The following is an 11754-nucleotide window of genomic DNA, read 5'->3' on the forward strand; positions in this document are numbered from 1 at the left end:
TGAAGCATCAAGTCAGTGATGCTTTTGAGAAATCTCTTGGTCATCTGAATCTACTTGGAGATTTTGGAGCACATAAGTCGACATTTCTTGAATAGTTTAATTCAGATCTTTTTAACACTTCCCACAGGCGGATCAATGACGCTTTGGTTCAAGCAAAAGGAGCTCCCACTAAGTAGTGAGTTCATGCAGTTCAGATATGATTTTAGAAGGATGACATTTCTGTTACTTTCTAATCCAATTTTCTAATAAACTTTTTTTTGTTTGATTTTTATTAGCTGTGAGCAATGATCATCAAACGACAGAAGTTAGATCTTGAAATTCCATGTGTAATAAAGATATTGTGCTCACTATTTGAAATATGTGAAACAAATTAACAATTTGGAGACATATGTTGAAATACTCCTTATTTTGATAATAAACAGAGGAAAAAAAAATATATATATATATTTATATATATGTGTGTGTGTGTGTGTGTGTGTGTGTGTGTGTGTATATATATATATATATATATATATATATATATATATATATATATATATATATATATATTTATTTATTTATTTATTTATTTTTTGCTAAATTCTCTAATTGCCTTCGAATAGAGATGAATGTGAGACTGCAATCATTTATTATGCATAGCATAAACAATGTTCCCTAAAATGTGCCTTTTTCTTGATTCATCCTGAGGAAGATTTTCAGATTTTCAAATTGTTCTCGTCCTTAGAGCATATACTTGCAACGTAAAATAACGCGAGAAAGCCATAGCCAGAACTTAAAGAGTTCCTTTAACTCATATTAATTATTTATTCGTTTTTACTGGCAGTGTCAGCTCCCTGCTCGCCCTTGACGATAAGTAGTCCCGCCTCCAGCGCGTAAAGCCATGATGCGCCTTTACGCACTGTCCTCACTCAGAGAAGCGGGGAGCTCAAGAAGATGCTGGGCGTATTCAGGCGAGATACTCGCAGTATTTAAGATTTTCGTTCCCTCAAGAATTGCCGTGGTCACCCCGGAGGCTGCAAAAATGACTGCTAAAGACACAGGGTGCACCAACGCTTCCATCCAAGTTTGCGAAAACAAGACGAATGCCGGTGGGAATGTATCTGTTGGATTTCCAATATCCATGATGGTCACTGGCGTAGTTGGCAACTCTTTGGCTCTCATTCTGGTGTACATATCATACAGGAAAAAGGAAAACAGAAGAAAAAAGTCTTTCTTACTTTTCATCGGATCTTTGGCTTTGACAGATCTGTTCGGACAACTTTTGACGAGTCCAGTTGTTATATCAGTCTACCTGGCTGATCTGAACTGGTGCGCAATTGACAATACCGGGAAGCTGTGCAAATACTTCGGTGTTTGTATGACAACTTTCGGGCTGTGTTCTCTCTTTTTGGCCAGCGCCATGGCTTTAGAAAGGGCCATGGCGATAACAAACCCCCATTGGTACTCTAATCACATGAAGACGAGCATGACAAAGCTGACACTGGCTGCCATATGGTGTCTTGGGTTTCTCTTTTCTCTGCTACCTATTACGGGGATCGGGGAGTACACGAACCAGTGGCCGGGCACCTGGTGCTTCATCAGCACGGGGAAGAGCGAGGCTCCTGGCAATGTGTTTTTCGCCATCACTTTCGCTGTTCTTGGGATTTTCTCGCTATTTGTGACACTATCCTGCAATGTGATGACTATCCGAGGTTTGATCATCCGGTGTAAAACAAAGACTGGTGCATCCCAGTCTTCAAAGCAGTGGGAGCGTCTCACCACGGAGACTGTCATTCAGCTCTTAGGAATCATGTGCGTCCTGATTATTTGCTGGTCTCCTCTGCTGGTAGGTTTTATTTCAGGCTACTGCTGCCTTCGCTTTAACAACCTTTAAAAAAAAGAAAAAAAAAACCTGTTATTTAGTAAAGTCCCTTGATGCCTAGTTAAATTAACCAAAGATTTTCGCTTGGCTCTTTTTTATGTGATGGAGTGCCTTTTAGGAACAGATTAAGAGCTTTGCATCTCTAGAGATGCTCAGATTTCTCTGCAGGTCAGCTAAAGGAGCAAAAGCAGACTTGTGACTCCAACACATAACCCACATAGCCTTCCAAAAGTATTAATATCCTCTGGACTTGTTCACATTTTTATTAAGCTACAACAAACATGAATTTTATCTTCTGTTAAAGATTAACAAACTGTGCTGCATAAGTGAAATTGATAGCAAATAAAAATCTGAGATGTATTGCTTGTGTTTATTTGGCTTCTTTTAGTCTGATGCCTCTAAATCCATTTACCTCCACATGTACTCCAAATAACAGGCCTAAATAAAGCCTACAGCTGATATAATTTAATCTGAATATAAATGCAGCTGATCTGGAAAAGGCCTCAGAGGAGTTGTAATGGGCAACATTAGAGAACAGTCAGCATTGCAAAGACCAATAAGCACAGTGGACAGCTCAGGGATGAAGTTTAAAGCAGAGTTACCTTTGAATATCTCATTGAGCAGCATAACTTAATGCAATTTAAGTTAAAATTACAGACTATGGCACAACTGCTAAGCTACAAAGACATTGCCATCCACTTAAATTGTAGAGTAAGTGATATATTAATCAGAAGAAACAACCAAAAGGCCCATTGTAACTCTGGAGGAGCTGCAGAGAGAAACTCCAGCAGAGATTCATGTTTCTGAAGAACAGACTTTAAACCAAAAGGTTTAAATAGTGGTCAGCTTAATAACTTATCCTAAGTTACTAAGTGTAACAAAGCTTAATAATGTTTTAAAATGAATCAGACATGACTTGAAAACTGAAGTTCAACTGATGTAAGCTATTTTACAAAGAAGACCATGTAACATGGTGGAGACACACACAGTAAATTCAGAAGTGTCAGATTTCCAGTGCAAGTGTTGTATGTTAAAAATACAGTGCTAATTCAACAACTAACCCTCCCTAACACCCACTAAGGAGTTCCAAAGAGTTAAACAAAAAGTAATCCAGTCCAGTGTTGATTTCTAAATTAACTCCAACAGTCTAACTCAACACTCAGTCTGGTGTTGATTTAGAAATCAACATCAGACAGTTCCTCCCACAATTGTAACATATTTGTGGCATCACATCAGGGAAGGAGCAACAGATAGGATAGGGGTTGCAGCAGGTCCCTTGCCTGGACCTACAGGGGACCCAGATGGGAGGCAGAACATGACTTCAGGAATCCAAATTTTCTTTATAAGAGCTGATGAGAACTGTAAAGGAGGAACCTCACCTGTTGAAAACTGTGAAAGACACCCCAGTAGGTTATATAGTAGGGTTCCCCATTGTTGACTCATGGTTGCTAAAAACCTTACCAGACTGACTGATTTTAGTGACATAGTGAGTGTAAAATATTGAATAAAATGTTGTGCTACATGACTTGCTTTATTTTCGCTCTTATATTTAACTTTATGACACACAAAACTACAAATGTATCGTGCTTATTGTCTCCACGTGCATTGTGGGTAAAGCTTGTCACCAACGTCATCATCAGTTACTTGGCAACAAATGCCAAACTAGCTAGAGCATTTCTACGGATTACGTTAACATGTTTTGAATTTGTGTTGTTTCATCATTAGTGACCAGTAGCCTGATGTTTCTGTTCTTCTCTTGGTTTGTTGTACTTCATGTCAGATGGACTTCAAAATAACATAGTCGCTCTCTGTGGTGATGAAACTTGTTAGCTCCGCTGTTGTGGGCATGTCCGTGTTGTAAAGTTAAATTATCATGAGCTTTATTATTTGGGCCCGGTTATTAGCCCCGCCCCCGGCCGACGCCGTCTTGTTCCGCTACTGCGTCACATGTTTGCCTGAGGAGCGGAGGCAGCAGTATGGCGTCTTGTCTGGAGCTTATTATAACAAGGTAAGTTCCATGTTAAAATGATCATGTTTGTGACTATATTTTATGGAGGCATTATTTTTCCGTTTACACAAGAGTATCGATTCATATACATCAGGGGTCCCCAAACAACGGCCCGCCTCCACATTTGGTCCGGCCCCCTGAACAATACCAGAGAGCATTTACATTTTTTTTCATTTATTGTATTTTCCGGTTTATATGTGGATTTTTCTTCAACCAAGTGTGTCCTGTAAATTGTGGGGCGCATTGCTGCCATCTGTTGGACTTATAGGGAACTGCTTGACTTTTATGTTATTTAATCAATACGGTTGTTTGCTAGCGGTAGCAGATGAACACACGTGTCTGTTATGAACGCTGTATTCCAGGTCGAGTTCTTCGAAGCAATTCCTGTAAGTAGCAGCTTAAAGCCTACTTGGAAACGAGCCTTTATGTTAACATATGAGAAATTAATATGTTAAAGTTATGTTCCCTCAATGCAATATATACAGGTGCTGGTCATAAAATTAGAATATTGTGATAAAGTTCATTATTTTCCATAATGTCATGATAAAAATTAAAGTGTCATATATTTTAGATTCATTGCACACCAACTGAAATATTTCAGGTCTTTTATTGTTTTAATTTTGATGATTTTGGCAAACAGCTCATGAAAACCCAAAATCCCTGTCTCAAAAAATTAGAATATTATGACCCTTCTCCACAATCTTCCTCAGGGTCCGGTCACCTCTTCTCGTTGTGCAGCGTTTTCTGCCACACTTTTTCCTTCCTACTGACTTCCCACTGAGGTGCCTTGATATAACACTCTGCAAACAGCCGATTTGTTCAGAAATTTCTTTCTGTTTCTCACCCTCTTGCTTGAGGATGTCAGTGATGGCCTTCTGGACAGCAGTCAGGTCAGCAGTCTGACCCATGATTGCGGTTTTGAGTAATGAACCAGGCTGGGAGTTTTTAAAGGCCTCAGGAATCTTTTTCAGGTGTTTAGAGTTACTTTGTTGATTCAGATGATTATTTTTATTGCTCGTTCAGAGAACCTTTTCATAATATTCTAATTTTTTGAGACAGGGATTTTGGGTTTTCATGAGCTGTTTGCCAAAATCATCAAAATTAAAACAATAAAAGACCTGAAATATTTCAGTTGGTGTGCAATGAATCTAAAATATATGACAATTTAATTTTTATCATGACATTATGGAAAATAATGAACTTTATCACAATATTCTAATTTTATGACCAGCACCTGTACTAGTCAGTCCCAGTGACCGTTTCACTCATGGGTTTTGCCCATCTGCTGTCTGGGTAAAAATCAATCGAGAAACGCCCCGTGACTGAAGTCTGTTATGATGGCTCTAACACATTTCTTCAGACAGGTTGGCACGACTTTTAATGCTGTCCAAAATGTTTCTATAAGCTGACTAATTTCTTTAGTAATTAGTTCTGACTTTTTTATGCTTTATCTTGTAAACCAGGTGAGCAGAGTAATTTGAATGAATATGATGGTGACATACACAGGTGAGTCTGATTAGTTTTGCTCACTACTTTTTAAAATATTTATTTATTATCCTAATGTTTCTGCTATATTTCTTGTTTTTCCCTTCCAGGCTGGAAGTCTTCCTCCTTCATGTTGGCGAAAACAAGAGCAGCACCAAAGACACTTCACCATCAGTGATCACAAGACCATCCATGGCTGCTTCCAATGAACTTTCAAAGCACACTTCACCTTCAGTGCAAAGTACCATATACCATGTACCTTTGTTGTATATTGCTGTCAGTACTGTTTGATGTTTTGAAATAAAAGTAAATTATATTCTGCAAATGGTGCTGGTGTTTTTGTAGCATCTAATGTCTTAAAATGAATTTGGAGATTATTGATGGCCAGTAATTTCTGGGGAAAAAAAGGTTTTAATTGCTCTAGTGGCTTTTATTTGGTAGTAAATTGACAAAGAAAAGTGGGTAATGAGAAAAGGGGAAGACCGGTAAGCGAACCCACAACAGCCACATTGAAAACTAGAGCCTCCATATGTGGGTTGTACTGAACCCCTGCGCCACCACAGCATACCCTGCCAATAGTATTTGAAAACTCAGATTTCTATGTTGATATATACTTTACACCGTCCTGTGTTACATTAACACGTCCATAGTGTTAACTTTTGACAATATACACTAGTGTTGGGTAGATTAACACTGAAGTGTATTTGATTTCAACTACTGTGAGTGTTGATTCAACTCTATCACAAATAACACTTACAAAAGTGTAACTTCTACACCATCCAGAGTGGACCAATATAAACACTTTCAAAGTGTTGAATTTAACTCTGTAGGAGTTGATGAAACACTTCCAAATTTACTGTGCAGGCTTCCGGTTGTGAAAGGGAAAACTGGGTTAAAGTGTTGACTTGGGAGGGCTGAATACATGTGCACAGCACACTTTTCAAATCTTTATTTCCGTTACGCTTTATAATTCTGCACCATCTTGTGCTTGTAACATGACAATGTGAAAGGGGTGCAGTTACTTTTGCAACTCACTGTATGCTCTTTGTTTCACTCATCTGTCCAGTCGAACATCTTACACTTTCTGTTGTTTCTGTTAAGACTCGCTCAGGGTCATTGCAACAACGGGAGACCAAAGTGGGTCAAAGGAACAAAAGGAATATTTATAAAACACACACAATATTTCCAAAAACTACAAAGTGACATGAATGTTAGAATCAGTGGAGTAATGCAGATGTTTGTGTGTGTTGTGGATGTGCATGTGCAAGTGTTGGAATGAGGAAGTATAGATAAACTCAAATGTGCATGAGGAACAGATGAAGGCCTATCAGCAGAGCATGATGCCGCACCACTCGTGCCAGGAGGAGTGGAGAGAAAGACAGACTTTAAAGAGGAAACTGGCAGCCCTTTGTACTCTGGGTTCTATATCACATTGACCTACACAGGGAAGAAACACAAGGGGCAGGCACACCACAAAACACATAGCCCAGACCACAAAGCCTAGGGTCATTACGGTTTCCAATTATAAAGTCAAACAACATCTCCATTCCATGATTTAGAAAAAGAAAATATCTGTTTGGATTCATTTCAGATGCTGCCGCCATGTTTTGTATAGCAGGGTAATCCACTTAAGATTCCTGTGAGAGGGTCTGGCCACTGGGCTATGAGGTCATGCATTGTCAACCACACCAGGGATATTAATAATAGCCAAAGCACTTAGCAGAAAAAACTGAATTCACTGACTGTAAGAGTTGCAAACCTTTCCTTTGTTAGGTATCAATTGGAAAGCGATCAGGTTAGACATTTCATGCATGATTTCCTTCCAAAACATGCTTTTTGAAGGTAATGTTTACCCAAACAATCCCTCTCCCCCTCCACAGCTTCTAGATACTAAAATATGTCCCAATATTTCTCCTCAGTTATTGCTGCTGAGGATGATCTACAGTCAAGTATCCTCCCAAGAATGTAAGTCAACAAACACAACATCCACTTCCGTCCAAAGCAAAGCTTCAAATCTCGACTGTGACTTCTTTCTGACCGCAATACGTTTGGCCTCCCTCAACCAAATCCTGGACCCGTGGGTCTACCTGCTCCTGAGAGAGATCCTCCTGCGAAAGTTCTGCATCATGGCCAATGCCGTCTCCAACTGCTCCGCAGAAGATCAGAAGGAGAGCCAGACAGCACTGGATGCTCTCAACAAACAGAACCAACATGGCAACAACATTTGTAAAGCAACAAGTAACTAAATCAGCGTTTGGCAATAATTACCATCCTATGGCCTGTTGGTCAAAATGCTTTCAGAACTAAATAAATAAAAAAGGAAAGCAAATAAGTGCATAACCTTCTACACAAGGACTATGCAGTGGGATGCAGCTGAGCCTCCTGTACAGATACAGGCATATGTTTTGTTTAAAACACATTTCATTGAAGGCTACCGACCCAGCATGTGAATTGCATGACTGCCATCCCTTAAATCTGGCTGCTGTGCAGCCATCAGAACTTTCTTGTGACCAAGGTTAATATAAACTTTTGATAGATGCAATGTCTGCATGAGGGTTACTGCTGACTGATAACTCATTTGAGGCAATGGGTTGATTCCAAGACTATCTAATGTAAGTTTTGTTGAATGAAGAAGACTATGAGAAAAGTGCTGAAAATATGTTGTAAATAACTTTGCTTTCTCTTCTGTGATGCAGGCCATTTTGCTTAGGAAGAAATCATATTTAAAGAAAACATATATTCTAAACTGGAGCCTATGGTTGAATATACTGTTATTTATTAGTGTCTGTAAGACTTTGTCCTAATGAAGTTATCTGTCTGGTTCCACTTGTTGCAAATTTATACCTTCCTGCACATCACGCTTCTTGACTACCAGCCAGGACTAATAAATGTGAAGCTTTGTTGGCAGGTCTCATCCTGAACATTAAATACATTGCACATGTTGACCTTCTTCTGCAGTATTTGTTTGAAAAACCCAAGAAACTGATATAAAGTGTCAAGGACTTAGGGAATGGAGTGTATACTTGCGGTGACTGACATTATGAGATCATGGCACAAAACTGCTTGTTAGGGAACTGTACAGTCTGCAACTTGTTGCAGAGTGTACAGTATTTTCACCAGCCACTTAATAACATGTTATTGTTTTATATAACATACGTCAAAGAAGGTGCACTGTATACAGTATGTTTAAAACTGACCATCACAACACTTGAAATTATATTCGTCATATTTAAATTGTTTTATGTATGTGGATTTTTAATTAAGGTCTTGCCTGCAGTGGATATGAAGTACAAATGTACATAAGTTTGTGTGTAAAGCTAACAGCTTGGTCGAAGAGGGCCTAGATAAAAGGAGCTTAAAACTTAAAACCTCCTAAAACAAGTTCCTTCTTATATATATATATATATATATATATATATATATATATATATATATATATATATATATATATATATATATTTTTTTTTTATATACCATACCTTTTAACATTGATAACACAAGGAACAATGATTGTTCACCCTGAAAAAGGGGGTTGGAGGTGGTGCACCAGCAGTGACCTTCCTGTGTTACTGAAATTGGAGTAAGTAAAGCATTTATACACTAAATTATTGTGGTGTCAAAGGCAGAAATACCAAAGTGCTATATGTGATTCTGTGTGGCATTGGTCTGATTCTGTTGTGGGAATTCTATGTAGACAATGAATGAAAACACAAACCTGGTAAGAAACCAGCCTCTTGTTCTACACTTTGCTTCGTACTGAGGGTCTGGGTTCTTGGTTGTTGGCAAATTGCTTGCTTGAACTCTGTTGGGGTTTTTAATTTTACCCAGTGGCAAAGGTTTACCTATGATGTATGTAATGTGCCAGTTTGATGCTACAAAGCTTACCAGAAATTGCATTCTCTCTAAACAACTATCCTCCACTTAGAAGAGAGACACAGTTGGCTTTGATCACTTCCTATGCAGCCATTGGTTAAACTTCTCCTTTTGTTCATTGATTGGCCTGGTTGAAATTTTATTGGAGGAACTGAAGTCAGTGGAAAAAAAGCCCAATTATTGACAAAACTTATTGAGAGCCATGGAGGATATAAAAACCCACAGGTTGTAGAGCCCTGAACTAGCTGTTAGCTTCAGTATTAATCAGGAAATCTGAATTTCGCAAAACTTATGAATTTCTCTACTGCAGGTGAGATATTTACAGCTAAGACAATTACCTTTCAACAGTACCTCACGTAAAATCCTGAACTGTCTAATTAGTTTTTATAATACAGATAGCACTATTATACAAAAGCTTTTCTCATCTAAGATTTCTCATATTGTTTTGTAGTTTTGACTGAAAATGAGGAAATTGGTTCGTATATTCATATTACCTATGCTTTCATTGTTTCTATGTGTTTTGTGTTGTACTTGACAGTTGACCTCTTGTTAGGACTTTCAAAGTGAATTTCAACTGACAAATCAAAAAAAAAAACATGAAAAGAAGCAGAAATGATACTGTGAAATGTGGTGGTTACATTGTTGTTTCATACAGTTTAACTACTCATTTGTTTGGGTTTTTTGGGTGTATGGTAGTGTACTCTGTTTTTCTCTCAGAGTCAGCAGAATTTACTCGGTTTAATCCCCGTGCTCCTGCTAAACAGGGTTATTTATTCACAGCTTTTACACACAAAGTGCAATTTGTCAAGAGGGCTCAGATGGAATCGATGTACCTTATAATGAGGTGGCTTGATCTCTGTCCCAACTCTCTAAACGTCAATATGAAAAAAATGAAGGGTAACTGTTGATATTGCAAAATGTACCTATATTTTAACAGCTGTGTTGCTCTGATATTTGATATTATATTTCTAGAGTGGCATCATTTCCACACTGTATATAATTTCTTCATGTCTGGATAAATTGAGATCAACATAAGACATGTCACATGGACCTTTGACCTCTCTGACTGTCTCTAGCGGTTAGCCCACCCCTCTGCCTCCTCTGCACATGAACCAATCAGATTAGGCTAATGTGCACCATCATCCGTGCCTGGTTTTGCCTTTGCCTTTTAACTGTGAGAAGACACACAAGCTCAGTGATAATGACCCTATCGGAAATTGTTATCTCTGAAAGTGATGTGAAAGATGAGGATTTTCTTTTTTTTTTCCTGTTTCCAAGTAACTGTCCATTTGCTGAGAGAAACAGAGCCAAACTGGACTTATCTTGTGCTAGTTGTAAACACTGTTTACTAAAACCTGTTAGATGAGAAAAATTAAATAAAAATCAGAGGTTAAGAGAAATCAAAACATTTTACACCATAATGAATCAACAGTCATGATTACTATGGATTTCACTGCATTATGTAGATGTGGTTTTGAACAGAAAGAAAAAAACAATTATTCAGTTTCACTACATATAAATGGATTCGCTTTGGTTTAAGTGGTTTTCACCTGAATTAATACTGAAACTAATTGAGCGTGTGGCTGTGCATTAGCAACATTTATCCGGGGCAAATATCCACCTGCAGCAGTTAACATGAATCCAAACAGGCAACTCGGTGCTTTGATGTTTTACATTTAAAAGAATGAATATTAATTATGTTTCAGGATACAACCTAATCACATTACACTTGAAGCTGCAACATTTAATAGCTTCAGTCCTACCAAAGCGACTTGATAAACTTAATTAATATAAGGAATATGCCTTTAAAGCACACTGGACCAGCGTGTTACAGTGGATGCTCAAGAGCAAAGCATCCTACTCTGGAACGGAAAGTGTGAGGATTGCAATTAATTTGACCAGTAAGTAAGATGTAGTAAGATGCACTGCAATATTTACCGAGACCATTTCCTGTTGTACTGCAACACAGCTTTGCTCATGAATTATGTATGAACATTTGATCCAAGGTCCACCCGAGGGTATTACGGGATGAGAATATCAAGAAATCCTCTTTACGGACCCACAAAGCTCAGAGATAATGTTTGGCCTTACTTAGAGATTTACCAGAAATGTACTTAATATATGTTTATAAATTATTCTGTCTCACTATGACCCAGCTGCCTTATGTTTCAATACGTAGGAAAACTTAATTCCGTGGGAAAATTATGCTTAAACATCTACTTAGTTTACACAGTACATACACAATTTGATCGTTAAGCAAGGCAGGCTGCCACAAATGTTTTGGACATGTAAAAATATCCCATTGTATGTGTGTCAACGCTTGTACATATCATGTATACCCCACATGTGCACCACTGCTGCAGAACTGCTGCAGCTGTGACTCAGAAACAGCCTAATAATATTACTAGATCTCAGACAATGCTATGTTGTCTTCACGGAAGAAGATATATTCACCTCGGCATACTTCATACTTGAAACTGAAAATAAATGTTTCAGATTATTTAAGTCAATGTTTATCTGACCAATT

The 11754-nt window shown here is 38.1% G+C and overlaps 1 protein-coding gene across 1 annotated transcript; it reads left to right on the top strand.

Moving 5' to 3' along the window:
* The first annotated feature begins 635 nt into the window (after positions 1-635).
* Positions 636-8298, top strand: ptger3 (prostaglandin E receptor 3 (subtype EP3)). Its single transcript, XM_014971287.2, has 2 exons — positions 636-1825; positions 7274-8298. The coding sequence occupies exons 1-2, from the start codon at positions 881-883 to the stop codon at positions 7598-7600; spliced, it is 1272 nt and encodes a 423-aa protein (XP_014826773.2). The 5' UTR covers positions 636-880; the 3' UTR covers positions 7601-8298.
* Positions 8299-11754: the final 3456 nt, after the last annotated feature.

The sequence above is a fragment of the Poecilia mexicana genome, unplaced genomic scaffold (genome assembly GCF_051168715.1).
Source record: "Poecilia mexicana isolate PSO_F unplaced genomic scaffold, ASM5116871v1 scaffold_4, whole genome shotgun sequence".
Taxonomy (NCBI): domain Eukaryota; kingdom Metazoa; phylum Chordata; class Actinopteri; order Cyprinodontiformes; family Poeciliidae; genus Poecilia; species Poecilia mexicana.